Source organism: Diceros bicornis, chromosome 2 (genome assembly GCF_020826845.1).
Source record: "Diceros bicornis minor isolate mBicDic1 chromosome 2, mDicBic1.mat.cur, whole genome shotgun sequence".
Taxonomy (NCBI): domain Eukaryota; kingdom Metazoa; phylum Chordata; class Mammalia; order Perissodactyla; family Rhinocerotidae; genus Diceros; species Diceros bicornis.
In genome coordinates, this window is record NC_080741.1 from 26967465 (window position 1) to 26985089 (window position 17625).

General features: G+C 38.5%; 1 protein-coding gene across 1 annotated transcript in view; it reads right to left on the minus strand.

Annotated features, from left to right (window-relative positions):
• Positions 1-4239: 4239 nt before the first annotated feature.
• Positions 4240-17625, minus strand: part of LOC131413217 (zinc finger protein 385D) — a 278387-nt gene continuing 265001 nt past the window's right edge. The window contains exons 6-8 of the mRNA XM_058553843.1: positions 7833-8011; positions 6741-6842; positions 4240-4633 (exon numbers count right to left, since the gene is read on the minus strand). Coding sequence (XP_058409826.1) covers positions 4400-4633; positions 6741-6842; positions 7833-8011 — 515 coding nt within the window. The 3' untranslated portion in view covers positions 4240-4399. The remainder of the gene's footprint in view (positions 4634-6740; positions 6843-7832; positions 8012-17625) is intronic.

Below are 17625 nucleotides of genomic sequence, written 5' to 3' on the forward strand. Positions count from 1 at the left end.
CCATTAGTTAAAACACATGCAAACCCAGAGCAGAATTGGTGATGGGGCCCCTTTCCACTGAAGGCAGGAAGTACAACAAAAGGACTAAAGATGAGGCATTTAAATATCTGTTGCTCCCTTCCACACTTACACTGCCAACTTTATATTGCTTTTATTGGGACTGATTTTGTTTAGAATTTATTACGTTCTAGACTGAGAAAAGAGATGCAGCATATCCTTCATGACTTTGTTATGAGTCCAGTGTGAATTAGCAACTCCTCTGATAATTGTTGGTGAAGGCTACATTCTGATTGATTAGATGAATGACCCACTGTGTGATGTATAGTCGGGATGTAAAGGAATACAGAGCACTTTTCTGGACACATGCAAATATCTAACTAGCTGTACGGTTCACTAAAAGAAAGCAGTTTTATTCCTATGAGGATGAGAGGAGTGGTCCTTTAATGCAGAAATAGTAAACCAGCTCAGCCTTCACTCACCTTCACCTCTGTTACTGGTGAAGACATTAAGGACAAAGCATTAGCTGACTATTTGCTACCTCACTAGTCAGAGACAAAGTCTACACTAAGCTTTGACTTCTTTTAGGCTCATTGTTTTCCCCAGCACTTCCTGATGCTCTCCTGGATACAAAGAGTTATTACTCCAGTGCCACCCATGCTTATGTAAAGCATGATGTCAAATCAATTCAGATTTGAAAGACGACGTCTCTAGACTTTTTGAGTCACCTTTCAGCTTTGTGTCTGATTTCTTCAGGAAAGTTGAAACATTACACGGGTATGGAGACAAAGGTATTAATTTAAAATTTAATTGTAAGTGAAAATTAATGCCCATGTCTACTATGTATTGGTTCCGTGCCTTAGAAACTTGCATGGGCAGATCCACGATAAACTTTGAACGATCCTATTTTTAAAACTTCATTATCTTTTAATTTTAAATCCCCCCTTTTTTTTTTTTTTTAATGATTTCCTGCTCTTTCAATTTCCAAATGTGTATAAACACTCTCTTGGCTAAATAGTTCCTTGGCAGCAAAATATGTAGCACCTTTCAAAAAACCAAATTATACGTCTGGTGATAATGGCAATGAATTATTGCAACAGATGAGGGGAAGCCCAGTAGTACCTAAAGAATGCAATCCTTTCAGATGAGGCAGTGATGATATAAACTGCCAAAGCCAACTGTGTTTGTTTATGTGATAGAACAACCACTCTTCAAAGTTTAGGACCAGTGAGAGGAGCAATTTGTCAAGTGTAATCACCTGTTTTCTCAGAAGAGAAATACAGTACCTCCCCGAAAACTGTTTTCCATTTGTCTGGATGATCTGGATGAGGTGTAACAGTGCTTTTTTCCACAGGCATTTGGCTCCTGCAATGCATTTATATTTGTTTCAAATGAAATTAGAGATGTGTTCTCTATCACTTCTTGCCATGGGTGTGATGCATGGGAAGTGATATAACCATAAAATCAGACCACCCTTGGGGATTTTCAGAGCACCACTGCTGACCAATCTGAATTATTGATCTTTATTCATGAAAAAAGTTCCCTAAGGGAAAGGATATAGCTTTATAGCAGTCTAAACGGTAATAGATGTTGATCTCGTGTTGATAAATATGTGGAGTGGGGGAAAACAATTCACAGAGAATCCACTATAAGTTCTATGGTTAGGCTTCATCCTTTATTAGGTAGTGAGTAAAAGACAACTGATGCTTACAACTCCAATTTAAGAGACCATTTAAACAAAAATGGTTCCATAGCGAAGTGAGGCAGAAGGGATTTAGGTATTTCTGAGATTTCTCATATGGCTGATGGAGAAAATATGGCTGATTTGTTTGCTCCCAGCAAATCATTAAAGTTGGTAACACCTTGAAATCCAAAACTCTTGTATCCCACAGGCCCTGACTTCTAGTGGACTGGCTCTCACTGTGGTGAAAATGAGGAGGAACGGCGAAAGAAAGCACATTGTAGTGAGATTGCATTGAACCACTAAGTTCTCCAAAAGAAAGGGAGGTTTTATCAGGTGTGAAGGTTGTTGGGTAAGGATTCAGGCTGACTTATAGTGAAAGATCAAAATATCTGACAAAGCAGAAAAAGGAAACTAAAGCTCAAAACAGTCAGAAGCTGGTCACATGGAACACAGAGCCCCAAACAACAGACTCATGAGCAACTCTCCACCTGGCTGAACTTGCAGGGTCTGTGGGTGAAAAAAGGAAACACTTGCTAAGACCAGAGAGTAGAGATATCGGTGAATGCAAAATCACCAGATACTCTCAAAAACAAATTTTAATGCTCACCAACAGGTTTAACCAGAGATGTATGGTTTGAAATTCTTTTTTACCAAAGACTGATGGAATACTTTTTCTTTTCCTTCCTGCCTGTGTGCCCTCCTCCTTTTTTTTTTTTTTTTTTGTTTTGTTTTGGTTGTTTGTTTAACAAAAGATATACGTTTAAAGCCAACTGCTTTAAAGATATGTTTATATGACAAATGTCTATAGCTAGATGGCGGAGAAGAACTCCAAAGACCATGTTTAATGTTGAGCACCAAGCACGCTATGGGTGTTTCTTAAATATAAAATGACAAATGCTAAATACCTATCTCTCAAATGGTTTCATCTGGAATCTTCATACCTCTCATAAGGTTACTAGAGTTTAGATAAGAGCAGTTTCAGGAAGGCCATACCCAGCCCTTCCCTATATTTTTAAATAGTCTTTACAAAACCTTCCAAAAATATTTTTTTCTCTAAACCTAAATCATGTAGGGTTGATCTGTACATGTTTTATCATTGTTCTAAGTTTGAGTGTCATTGTTCTTATTAATGCAACAGACAGGCTGCATTGAACCCCACATGGTGATAGGCATGTGTTAGCTTTCTATGGGAAAAAGAAAATAGCCTTTATGATAAATTAAAGGCACAGCTATTTTTATGCTATTTGTTACCAACATAATGATAACATGTAACACAGACTGGTTATATAATTATTTTATATAGATTTTCTTTTTATAAGTTATTCTCTTAATCTTTCTAACATATATACAATATACATATATTTATATATAACCCCTGATAAATCTTGTTTTAAAAGTAAAACATCAACTCCTTTCAGCCTTATGGTGAATATCGAAGGCGGTCAGCCTTTCACAACTCCACTAGAGAAATAATGGTTGAGTGCATCTTACCAGTATTTTTTGTTTAACACCACATCCTTGGTCTGCAATTAACTCAGATTCATTTTTCTTGTTTTACTAACATTTAAATATATATTAATTGTTTATATCATGTCAGTAGGAAATCTAAAAAACAACAAAAAACCCACAATAGCTAATGTCTATCATCAAAGCCGAAACCTTTGCCTAAGAGATAACCCTACTGGTATGATATAAAGGAGATATTGCAGAGATATAATAGTCTCTGTTTTTATTGGATATGTACTACATGAAAAATCTTTACTTTGCATTATCATCCTAGGTTATGATCGTCCCTTATCCATGACACAGAATAGCTGTACTGGTTTCTTTCTAAACACCCATGATGCATGGGTTTATCTGTTTTCAGATGGAGGCTCATTACAAACATTTCCCTTTTTCCAGCAATACTTTCAGGGTGGGAAAATAGTACTTTTTAAGAAATCATCTTTCTTACTATCTCCCTCACCTCTATGCTTAGCCCTGTTCTATTGTTCTGAACTTAAGGTCATCTCCAAGCTGGATAGAAGGGGGAGACTGTGGACCAGGGAGACCTCCACACCACCTTCTGGTGTTCATCTATTTTTTGACTGCTTCCTGGCATGAAATAGTTGTTCGTTCTACCTTTTGCAATTCTTTAAAACCTAGTGGCATAGATTGAGACACAGCACTATTGTTTTACAAGACATCTACTGTATCTACTTTTGTTGGGATAAATACCCAGTAATTGCTGTCATAGCAAGAGGACCAGCACGGGTACTACTATTCACAGTGTTGCTTTTGTTTTTTTTGTTTTTTGTTTTTGTATTATTTTAATCTACAGAGTAAATTATTATATATACATTGGAACCAGTTAATGCCCTTAGACAATGTATAGTTGTTTCATAAAGCAGGAAAGACAATGCAGAGGGAAATAGGTGCCCAAAAGCACAGTCACAAAGGCTTCAGAAGTTCTAGATACCACTACAAGTCAATGCTGGAGATCACTTCTAAAACAATCAATGTTCAAGAGGAATGCTTTAATTTGGAGAAAATACCACCCCGTCCCTCCCGCCCCCAAACCTCCCTCCTGTTTTTATAATCTTTTCAATTCACTATATAAAAGTCCTGGCTCTTCAGATATACTTTAAACTATAAATAAACACTGCATAGTTCTCTTTTGTTGGTTTTGTTTTTTGTTTTTTGAAAAATTATTGCAGTACAATTACTCCCATTTGGAATTCAGTAAGGAGCAAACAGCACAGGAGTGTGGGTGGTCCGAATGGGTCCAGGAGCTGGCCGCAGCAGGGCTGGAGGAAGTGCAGAAGTCTGGAACAGTGTCGCTGCTGGGGCAGTTCGAAGACTGAAGGGGGAATTCACTGCCACAGCAGCAGCGGCCGCCGCAGCTGCCAGAGGGTTTGGTAGAATTCGTGGAGCCAATGGCTTTGAAGGTTCTTTTGAAAAGACTAATTTTACCTGCAAGGGAGAGAAGAAGGAGCAGAACAAAAGTTTTGAAGTCTACCCTCAGAATCCAAAATGGCGGGCAGTTTTAACATACAGCAGTAAACAACTACAAAGATAAACTCACACTTGTGAAGCAACAAAAATAATGGAAAGTGTAGAACATTTTTCCTTGGCAAGAGTTGGAAGATCCTTGAAAATGGTTGACCTAGGATATTGAAGAGTCTTCCAGAAAAGTACTCAGCAACTTTATGTTATTTTCCTTGATAAATATATTTCCTGAGGAACGTATTCATCTTGAGAAAAAATAGGGAACTTTTACTCCACCCTTTACACGCACATTATCATGGAACAGACATTTTTAAAGAGAGATTTATTAATGCTGTCAGCTACTATTAGACTATCCAAGTATGTAAACTGAGTAGATAGCAAGGTGTAAGGTACTAATCAAGAGAAATAAAAATAACAAAATTCCACTCTCAATAAAGAAGTCAAGAAAACTTATCTCCCCCCAAGTTTGACATGTTCTGCTTTTTCTGTGCACATGTAACAACATTCTCTGAATCCCACTCTACAGAACTAGTTCATTCTCTCTGGCTCACAGCATTAGGAAGATGGCTGTTCTCACAGAGAGAATGCTCCCATTTATGGAAACAGTAACATAATGACAGTTAAGAAGCAGGTTTGGGATGATAACATTAACAGAATTTGACTTCTCTATTTATTTAAGAACCATTCACTTCATTGTTGAAAGCTGCATCTCTGCTGGTCAGAAATAGCACTCAAGGTTATGACCAGTGATACCGAAACATCAGCTCCGCACAGAATTCACAGCCTCTCGAGGCAGTTAAAATTGCTTCTGTACAAAAGAGTCAAGTGACTTCATTTGCATAAAAATGAGTGATGCTACTAAATTAATTGGGTCAACTCATACTGAGGTCTCATAATAGATGATTGCAGTTTTCCTTTAACTATATTTTTCTGTGTCAGCAGCACACAATAGCACCAGTTATTAATAAGATCTATTTTGAAGAGAACAGATTTAAAAATGCACAATTCAGCACATAACTATACATCAGTTGTTCTTAACTTTTTATTGAGCCCTGGGTCTCTCTGATGAAAGCTATGGTCAATTCAATCAGGAAGAAAAGCAAATGCTCATAAATATTAGTCTAAGATGTCAGGAATTTCACAGATTTCCCTCAAAAATTCTATAAAAATTCCAGGTCAGACATTAGTACTAGTAGGTTTACTAATCTAAAAGGCACGTTTGGGGTAATGGGAAGAGGGCATTCCCCAGGCCTTAGATCGTGTCCTTGGGTAAATAATTAAATAAAATAAGCCACGCATTTGAGACTGTTATTCAAAGTCCAAAATTGTTGAGGGTATCAACAATACCGAAGCTTTGTCTCTTAAAGAAATAAAAAGGAGGGACCAGCCTGGTGGTGTAGCATTTAAGTTCGTGCGCTCCGCTTTGGTGGCCTGGGGTTTGCAGGTTCGGATCCTGGGCACGCACCGACACACCGCTTGTCAAGCTATGCTGTGGCGGCGTCCCATATAAAGTAGAGGAAGATGGGCGTGCATGTTAGCCCAGGGCCAATCTTCCTCAGCAAAAAGAGGAGGATTGGCAACGGATGTTAGCTCAGAGCTGGTCTTCCTCAGCAAAAAGAGGATTGGCAATGGATGTTAGCTCAGGGCTGATCTTCCTCACACACACAAAAAAGATAATAAAAAGTAAAAAGGAGATGCAAGAACTTGTTCTTCACTGACCTTTCCTAAATGTATCCACTAATGTCAAGCTCAGATTTAAATGCGATTACTTACTTGACTCAAAAGAGTTTGCCTTTTCTCCCTTCCTCATGCTCAGTCATAAACCTGAGCCCAACTCAAAAAGCGAAGGGACTGGACTCTGTCTAAAGGTGGCAGAACACCCAACAACTCATGAAACCAATAATCCTATTGGTGGAGCAGGGACTGGACTTTCAAATCAATTGTTTGTCATTACTTAGGTACCTTCCATTTATTTCATTTATTAACTGCCAAAAAAAAAAAAAAAGTCCAAGTTCAGCGGACTGTGAGACATTAAAGACTACTGTGTTTTGGGAAACAAAATGACACTCACCCCCAGCGGATGTGCCGCCTTCTGCAGTTTGTTGTAAGGACTGTATTTAGGTTTCGGGGGCTTCCCAGCAGCTCTGTCTTTGTGCCTTCTACTGCTAATGTGCTATTAAAAGCAATTAAAAGTGACAGCTGTAAAACATCACCCAAAAACCCTCATAAATATTGCTGTAACCTGGGGATAGTAATTATTTCATGCAGGTTTCAGAAAGACAACTAAAAGAGCATGCACTCTTGCCCTTGGATTCTGATGCCTTGAGGATATATATTTCTATGCTATCCATTTCAGTACCTTTCTAACAGATAGACAGATCTTCTTTTTCCCAGTCTTTCTCCTTATCACCGTGCAGATCTCCTTTTTTAGAAGAGAATTTACAAAGGAAGGGAATGTCTGGAGGAATTTTATGTGCAAATAAACAAAGAAGCCCGGCAGGTGTGAATTTATTTCCACACTAATATTCACCCTCACATTTGCACAGCCAAATGTCAACCCCTTCAATTCTACAGATAAATAACGAAGGCGCATAAAATCAGTGCGATATTGCACACATGCGCATAAAACACAACACAATATGAGGGCTGGGCCTTTGATTGGCAATGTGTAACTGAACTCTTTGGAAGGCTATTCAGAGTAAATGTGAATGCAACAGGATTAGTCATCCCTGTAGCAGGTGGCTGCAGCATTTAGAAATACAGTACACACCATGTAATAAAGTACATAAAATAAAAGAATAGCACAGTATAAAATTAGTTGTGGCATGGAAATATCTAAACAAGTAAAAATGGAACATTGCAAGTTGACCTTTAAAGAAAATCGACCCTTTTGACTGGGAAACCTGGTAGAGAACAGATCTAATACCCCTTTTCCTCCCACTCTTCCTGTATAAGAATAGTACAAACCCCAGACAATTTCTGAAAGGTCTTAGAAGCCATTATGTTTTAGCATAAATAAGTAGGGACAGTGAGTAGAAGATAAGTGCATGGATGCATGGGTAGACAGATGGATGGAAGGCAAAAACAGAAAAGACAGAGAACTAAAGGAAGCACACATAAGTGTCCCCTATCTGTTTTTATGTCAGGAATATGTGCCGCTCACCTGTTTAAGTTGTGTTTCCGAGTTGACGTGCACATCACAGATTTCACAGTGAAACGTTTTGTTTTGTAGGCCTGTATTTCCCTTATTAACTGGTCCTTTGCCTTTCACGCCTGCCCTAGGAAAGGCTTTGATAGTGCCGCTTCCATTCCGGGCTTCCAGCATGGTTTTGTGCTTAGTACCTGCCAGGCATAGTTAGAAAAAAAGGAAGAAGAAAGAGGAGAAAAATCTTAGCTAGTACATACATGCCTTTAAGAAGTGATACAATAACAAAATGTCACGCCTGGTGTTGGTGCAGTTCCGGGGATTATGGTTGAAATATGTTTATGACGTAGAAGGCTGTAATCATGTGCTCTGACCACCTTATATAACATTACTTAATTAATTACTCATTTTTTTTATAATGCATTACCAACAAGCACTATCAATATCAGCTTTAAACTTGAGAGTCCCGAGATGAAATTAAATGGGTGTGACTTTGTTTCATTTCCTCTTGATGCTAATAAGACATAAATGATAGCTGATGAGGAAGAGTGATTTAGTTGCTAAAGGTATAGTTGGAGGTGATGCGTAACAAATGTAATCAGTTTAAACATAGTGTGTTTACAGAAGTGGTGCTAATTAAATACCCTCTTTCTAAACAGAATACAAACAAGCTTTCCTGGCTATGTGTTTTAGGTTCAAGGAGGAAGAGTAATAGAATAGCACAAGATCTTCATGACTCTGAAAAAAAGCAGTAATAGGATAGTAAAGCCCACAGTGATTGGCTAATTTCACATGCAAACAACCAAGAAGATGAGGGTTTGACTCATAGGCTAAGCAGATACCCTATAAATAAATGTTTCTCTTTAATAAACCAATAACATCTTTGGAGTGTCATACATAACCAAGGTAACTCTACTTATCAACATTTGTTTTTTAAAAATTACTAAAGTTCACGATGGCAGCTTTCTCTCAAAATTTTGCTCACAATTTCCTTTTTCTTACAGTGGGTATTTGCTATTTTTCTCACTTAGTCATGTGTTTTTGCTATGAAATTTTCTCTTGTAACCATTTATGTCCTTTCTGCCATTCCTGTTTTTTAAATCCTTTTTTAGTGGTTTTTCCTTTCTAATGGTATTTATTAGACTGCTGTCAGTTCTGCAAGCATAAACAAACAAAGATTCTTCTGATTGTTGGGCCAGCCTCCAGAACCACTGAAATTTTTCTTTTTTTTTTTTTTTTTTTTGGTAAGGAAGATTAGCCCTGAGCTAACATCTATTGCCAGTCTCCCTCTTTTCGCTGAGGAAGATTGGCCCTGGGCTCACATCCGTGCTCATCTTCCTCTACTCTTTTTTTTTTTTATATGTGGGACGCCTGCCACAGCATGGCTTGATAAGCAGTGTGTAATTCCACGCCCCGGGATCCGAACCTGCGAACCCCGGGCCACTGAAGCAGAGTGTGCGAACTTAACCACTAAGCCACCGGGCCAACCCCACGACCACTGAATATTAATGATGAAAATATGTTGAGGGGCACTGTAGCTCAGCACCAATTATCATCATCTTGAATAAGAGGCAATGAATACATGAAATGGGTTTATAGCCATGTTTCTCTCTTTGAAAATGATTATAACTTTACTCAGTCCAATATAAAAAATGTATATTTTTACAAATTAGATTCCCTACTTTGAACATCGTATTTTTATCCATAGCTATTGCAATGTTCATATTTCAACGTACTAAGGAAAGAGAAAAGAGGCAACATCTTCTGAGAAGACTGGAGGAAGAGCCACACAGAGCCACACAACTGCCCTGTGGTGGTGGTTGTGAGGCCTCACTGAGGTTTGCTTTCAACCACCTCCCTTGCCATGTGGTGACACAAATGCTTTCTACTTTGTATGAAAATGTTCTTGGGAGCAAGAAATATATATATTACATACACACACACACATTGTTTTGCACTATTTTCATTTACGCCACCTTCATACAAAGTAGAAAGCGTTTGTGTCACTGTGTGTGTGTGTGTGTGTGTGTGTGTGTGTATAGATGGTTGTCCAACCTTCTTTATCCACACAAGTGATTTTATCAAAATATTTCTTTTCCGTGCAGCTTCTTCAGTTACATGGAAAAGCATTCCTGAGGCCATTTTGGCTTACGAATGCCTAAGAAGTAGTCAGTAGAAGACATTCTCATCCTGACTTTCTTGAGGGACTCTTGATTCACTTTGGTTAATATCTTTTGTGACTGGGAGTTGGCGTGTGGGTAGGTGGAACCTGAATGGATCAGACAACTGTTTTAACCTAGTCAACAACATTTAAGTGACTTATCTTGCATGGTAGGCGATAAAAGCCAGATGTAGGTGGCTTGCTTCAGGACTGAGTGTCAGGTAAGTTAGGGAGATGAGGAGAAAGTCAAAAGTTTTGGCCTCGATAGCAGGGGCTTAGCAACAGTAGGTAAAGATCCAGAAAATAAAATGTTCCCCATAATATCTTTGGCTAGCTAAGACCCATCTATGTCATGTCCCCAGGGGAAGGGTGGAAATGATATGTAGAAATATGTGAACATTTGAGAAATACGCATCCTCTCAGAAAATCATTGGATTGTTAGCATTATATTTCAATGTAATATCTTCACAGAAGCTAGAAAAGACAGAAAAATTAAATCTACCCACCCATGGGTGCCTTACACACATTCACGCACACACATACATACACCATACACATACAGTTAAAAATGTGGCAAGATTGGGTGAAAAACTTCAACTACTCTGACTCTGGGGTTACTTTTCGTCATCAAATAGAGTGGAACTTTTGTATAATATAATCTTCTGCATTTAGTAGCAGATTGAGAGTCATAATTAAATAGCTATTAGATAGTTTTATAAGATCTTAAAGCTTGTATAGGCTCGAAGGGTGGATGTATTTCCTCCAAGTACAGGTAAAATTAAGGAAAGATGTACTCTTAATTTTAAAGCATTTACATTTTTGAGAGATCAAATGTGCATTACTAATATAAAATTGGTGATTATTAATAGAACTCACACTTATCTTATTTTTTAAACATCGCACGTGTGCTAAATTATTTACCTGTTCACAGTGGCCCTATGAGTTAGGTGCTATTATTATGCCCATTTTAGAGATAACAAACTGAGACTCAGAAAGGATAAGTTACTTGCCAGGCTCACAAAGCCAGCACTACTTGAAGTTCCTGGCAGGTAAAAAGTGGATTTCTCACTAAGTCTCTAGAACTATGGGGACTTAGAGAGAAATCCACTAAGGATTTCTGAGCCAGCTGAATTCCAGTTACACACGAATCTCTCATAGCACCTTTAATTTTCTACTTTGTTAATGAAGTCTTTTCTAAACTCAGATTTTAATTTGAGTCTTTTAAATTCCACCTCTCCTTTTTTTCTTCCAAGGCTCCTTCCCACTCAGCAGAGTATCATGAAACACGACGCTTTGAAATGCCGTGGCTCTGTGACGGCCGGTTTGATCGCCTCTGGTTTCAGCATCCTGTAAACATCTCACAAGTCTTGTGCCTGCCTCTGTGATCACACAGCAGGGCAGTCACAAGTCCGCTTCTCTGCTTTATTCCTTCTTCCTCAGGAAAGACAATCTGCAAGAAGCTAAATGGACTATTTTCTTCCTATCACTTTTAAAAGGCTGACACTGACAATGACCCTCATTTGAAGCTTCATTATTCCTGAAATGTGCAACCATACTCCCACCACAGTTTAAATTCAGCAAGTCATAATGCTTCAAGAAATACTGTTTTTGTTTGCTTGTTCTTGATTATCTTAGATCAAGATATTTATTGATCTTATACCTGCAAAAATCAAAGTAATAGGTGGAGGGGGTGGAAAGAGGCTAGCCTTCCCTGTTATTGCCCATCATCTTTATAACCTCCCTTTTTGAGATGGTTCTCAAGTTAAGGTACTCGCATAAAGAAAACGTAAATGGGCAAGAAAGCTGACAAATGACTTTTTTTGCGTGTGTGTGTGAGGAAGATCAGCCCTGAGCTAACATCCATGCCAATCCTCCTCTTTTTGCTGAGGAAGACTGTCCCTGGGCTAACATCCGTGCCCATCTTCCTCCACTTTATATGGGACGCCGCCACAGCATGGCTTGACAAGTGGTGCATCGGTGCTTGCCCGGGGTTCCAACCCCGGGCCGCCAGCAGTGGAGCGCGCGCACTTAACCGCTATGCCACGGGGCTGGCCCTCACAAATGACTTTTTAAAATTAAAATAAATCACTCATTAAGTCATCAGGAAAATTTTTTAAAAGTGAAAAAAAAATTCCATAATTCCACCAAGGAGAAGTTTATCAAAATATTAATAGTGGTAATCATGTACCAGCCTTTTATTTTCTCACTATTTGTATATGCACATTTTAAAAAGTTTGGGTAACTTAAAGTGACTTTGTATAGAAATTCTCATGGAATTATATATATTTTTAGAAATGCACATGATTTTTAATGACAGCATAGGCTTACAATATATAGAGGTGATATATTTAACCATTTATCTAATATTAGACATTTGTATTATTTCCTTTTTTCCCTACATAATTAGGTTGTAATGAACATCCTACTCATTAAATCTTTTATCACATATTAGGTTGTTTCCTTGGGACAGATTTTCATAAGTGGTATTATAGGGGCAAAGGATATGACTATTTTTAAGTCTCTTGATTCAAGCTGCCAAATTACTTTCTAAACATTACAAAGGAAGTTTCAGAAGGATTCATTTTATAGGGAAATGTATCCTGCTATGGTCTGCCAAATTTGCCCCTCTATAAAATAAATTTCAATACCTTAAAAGTTCAATCTTCCAGAGTGCCCATGAAATGATATTTAATAGTCTAGACTAGACCCTTAACAAACCCATGCAACTTCCAGTGATAAATTTAGTTACCTTCTCAATGACAAGTTCTGATGATTCCACTTATAGCTAAATGGGCAGAAAAGTGGTCAGTCTCCATATAAACAGCAACATGCAAAGGTGTTTTTTTGATGTGTTTATTTATGACATTCAGTAGAATGGCATTATATTCCAACTCGTGTGTGTCCTAAGAAAGAAAAGTTCTCTTGAATCTATATACCTGAACTGTATAATTGGCAGCAAAAGCCTCCATGTTCTATTTTTTATCCTCTAAATGTCAAATTAAGCTTTTATTACCCTGACTTCCTATATAATATATATTTTCCATATTAATCATATTTGCATTGTGTCTTAGAGATGAAAACTTTGGCTGACTTGATCACAGCATATCAACAAACATTAAGCATCCATAATGGCATCCCTGGTGTCAAGTGACCCAGTAATGCCCCAAATGAGTAAAAAATTGTATTTTTTTAGCTCCCAGGTTGAAAGTAATTTGCTGATTCATCAGTAATGACTCTAAGGTCCAATTTGCAGAGGTGAAAGTAGAGACAAGGAAAACAAGAAGTCTAAAACAGAGGAAAGTAGTACTTTCTTTTAACATCAGAAAGGGTCTCGGGGGGAGAGCTATGAAGTTGGGATGGGATGGGGGACAAGCTACACACAACACTAGTGGGGATGGACTTGGTGACCAGAGATCGCCCAGGAAAGAGCTCTGCTGGCTCAGGATGCAGTGGGCAGAGCACGTAGCTGGGTTTGATGGGGAGATAAACACGTGGATTCCATACAGCAGAAACCCTTGAGATCCCAGTATGCGAGGAGATAAATCAGGCATCCCAAAAGCCTCTTTTATCCACAATAACTGACTACAGGGAACACTGAGGCTTTCCTGTGCTGCTTCAGACACGTGTTTAACAATCTTTACGTGTACCCATCTCATCTCCTTAAAAACAGGGCCTTGAAGAGCATGGAAAAATGCCACGTTGCTTTTATATCCATTACCAAAGAGAGCCTAGCCAAAAGGTCTTCACATAATAAACACTAAACAATCAATGAATGGACAAATTAGATACACTTTCATAGCATAACAAATATGATGCTGTCTTAGTTATTTATAAAAGCAGTGTTCTTGTTTACATTTTGTGTAACTAGTTTTAAATTTAATTTTAAAAATTTTTTTTAATGAAAGCAACACATGCTCTTGGTAGAAAATTCAAAGAGCACAGAAGGGTATAAAGTGAAAAGCAACAGTCTGCCTGCCTCTCACCTTCAAGCTGCATGCTCTCAGGAGTGACACATTTTCATGTGTAGACTTCCTGAAATGTTCTAAACATCAATGGCTTTATATTAGGCAAGAGTGGGAAAAATACTATAGGTTGAACATTCCACTTGGTTTGCACAGGAAACCACTTTTTACAAGAATAGCATGTAAATGTACACAGTAAGAAAATGCATCTTAACACAACTCAAGTCACTCAGGGAGATGTCACCAAATGTGAAATAACTAAATCCTAATGCTCACAGGTATGTAAAAATTCTTTTTTTTTTGGTCAGGAAGGTTGGCCCTGAGCTAACATCTGTGCCTATCTTCCTCTATTTTGTATGTGGGTCACCACCACAGCATGGCTGACGAGTGGTATGTAGGTCCGCACCCAAGAACGGAACCTGCGAACCCCGGGCCACCAAAGTAGAGCATGTGAACTTAACTGCTACGCCACTGGGCCGGCCCCAGGGAATTTCTTTACAGAAAAAGACAAAACATATCTTTTGTAATATCTGTGTCCATAAAATATAGTAAAAGGGGCCTTCCAGACCCTTGAAAAGAGTATGTCCCCTTTAAGTGTTTTGAGCATTCTTAGACTGTTTTGTGAATCGTGTGAGTAAGCTCAGGAGAGCTACTTCTCTTCCTAAATTCTAAAAAAAGCAAAGCAGGAATGCCCTTATTCAAATCCTGTATTCCAATGTTATGGAATATAAATCAATTAACTGCAACTTTGAGTGGTTACACATTAGTGAAAAATAAAAAAAGCAAGCAAATGAAATAACACAATTGATTCCTGAATAACACTAGCAGCAGCTGTGGTTACACTAATAACCATGCCATAATATTTCATCCTCACAAGGTGCCATATGGCCTCATCTCCATCAGAGAAGGGGGGGGGGAGGCGGGGGGTGAGAGAGAGAGAGGGAGGGAGAAGCCCAAAGAGGACAACTGACTTGCCCAGGTTCACATAGAAAAGTTATCTGCAGATCTGAGGTAAAAATTAAGTCTGATCACTTCTAGTCCATTCTAGCCCATTCCATTGGACCACACCAGAGGCAATGTTTGATGGAAGTTGTATTCCCAAACTTTGTTTATGATTAAGAATGCATTTTATAAGATTAAAAGAAAAACATGTTTTGAAATGTTGTTGGCTTCCCATGAGCAGACCATAAATGCTTCACTCTGCACTCAGAGCTTCAGGCCTTATTTTATGTATATAATGTGTTTCCAAAGGGAAAAAAAAAGAAAAACACTTAGAATTACAATTTAGATTCAAAGAACACATTTCCCCACCCTGCAGCCTGGTTGTTTCTGATCAAAATTGGTGTTCAAACCTGGTTCCCTGAAAAACACAGCCCAATCTTAACAGGTTTCTTAATATCTGGCTATAGAAGAAAGCAGAGAAATCTTTTAAACTTAGATTGGAGGGTTTAGGGTGAATGTAGTGGGCAGTGGAGTACTAACGGTGGGGCAGTGATTGTGGTCTGCTCTGGCTACAGGTAACAAGGGGGTACATTAAAGAGAATTAGAAAACAATAATTAAATGGACTAAAAAAAAGGAAGTCTCCTTTCCACTAGCACCATGAACTGGCAACTCTACATAATGTCAGTAACAAAGGACTACTCTCTAAAAAATATTTTGTTGGTCTAAATTCTAAACAATTGATACAATTACTGCTGAGATTTAGTATATAGTAAATTAGCTCATTTTATTACTTATCCTATAATAAACATCTTTGGCTACATGGACATTAATTTGTAGAGCTCTCCGTTATACAGTCAACCCCGAACACACAAATCCAGCTACAAGCTTTTGTTTTATCAGTAAGTTCATAACAGTTTGAAATCCTCTGAGCTCATAAAGGCAGCAGGTCATGCATGCATCCTGTGGGACCACATATTTTTTAATGCAAACAGTAGATTATAGATAAACAATGATAGCACAGTGATTGTAAAGATGAAGAAACAGAATTTGAGTGGATTCAATTCTGTCATTCTATATGGCCCCTGAAGTTTTTATGTCTAAAACAACGAAACAGTGTGAGCCGTGTGGTGTAAGCGTGTTTGTTTGGTGAGCTCCAGCCGCCCACGTTGGGAACTGGCTAAGTGATGCACCTGCGCTGGCTGGCTGCCTGCCCTCCCTGTTTCCGTTTCCCACTCCGCTAACCTGTTTCCTTCACCTCTCCTAAAAACCTTCTGCCCTCAAATCCTTGTCTCAGAGTCTGCTTCTGAGGCAGGCCAAACTAAAACACACCAGAATAACCCTATGATGAATCCTGTGACTACTACGCCGATTCCTGACAGAGTGAGCTTATACAGAGCCTCTCTCCTGTACGCTCACCCCACGGGTCTCCCCATATCAGGCCCTAAGGGAAAGATGCAGGAAGCCAGTGTACAAGTGGCAGTGTGTGGATACAGGACGGACCGCATTCACCTTCGCCTACATTTAGAGGAAGTCTCAGACACAATGAGCCTCCCCACGCTGTTCCAGTTGCCAATAATAGAGCTGAATCTAGAGATCAAAAATAATGCGCAAATGGCATGGAAGAGCATCTAGTTGTGTATATTTTCTTCTTCCTTTGCCACCTCCAGTCCTGGCACAGCCGGCTAATGCAAGTCTAGGGTGAGTCTTAAAATGAGCATTAGTCCCAGATTCTGGAAAATGATTTCTGATGTAGGAAGGAAAATACAGGGATAAGAAAACCCAAGCAGCAGCTTGGAGGGAAGGGGAGTGGCCGCAGCCCCCGGGATAGGCTGAAGGTTTGGAGGGGACACTCCTCTACAGGGGTTCAAAAGGGATTCAAGTAAGGGAGACAACTACATTCACTGCCTTAAACTCTCAGATGAGATGGTTATAGCAGCTCTCAGCTCTGCCTGCATAACACCTATAGGTTTTTTGTTGTTTTCTTTTCCCAAACACTATAGCTTCTTATTATATAATAATCAGAGTCCCTGGATATAGGAAATATAGTTTATATACATAAATATATATTTATATTTAAAGAAATATATTTATATTTTTATACTCATAAAATATATGAATATACATATTTTTAAAACATCATTGGTGAATATATTTTTAGAGCTCTGTGGGTAATTCTGACACACAAAGCAGAGATGAGGACTATAGAATTGGAATATGAAAAATGTTGACCTGATGTGATATTAATCAAATAAGTAATTTCTCTTTGCTTCTTAATCAGGTGTTTCTGATAAGAATTCAGAAAGGACATCCAAATTCTTGATAAATTAACTCCAGCCTCTAAGAGAATGGTTTATCTGTCAAAATTGATCCTCCCTCAAAATGAATGTGTTTCTCTGTCACTATGCAGAATGATCAAGAATTCTTGAGAAATACATGGACTTCCAATGATGTTTATGTTCTCCCAGTTATCTTGCATCCAGGAAGAAGGTATTTGCGTGAGTAAACATGAGGCAAAACTACATGGTATAGATTCTGATTTGGGGCCAGATGCTTCTCTGTGTTTCTCAGCCTCTGAACTCATGAACTCTCCCTGACTACAACTAATGTTGTATGCAGGAGGAAGATATGTGCTGAAGGAATTGTTCTCCATCTGCAATTACTTCCTTAGAGCCTTGAAGTCAATACTTAAATATTACTAGTGCAGCACAATGATTGGTCAATAACTCAGTCAACATACAGCTGCAA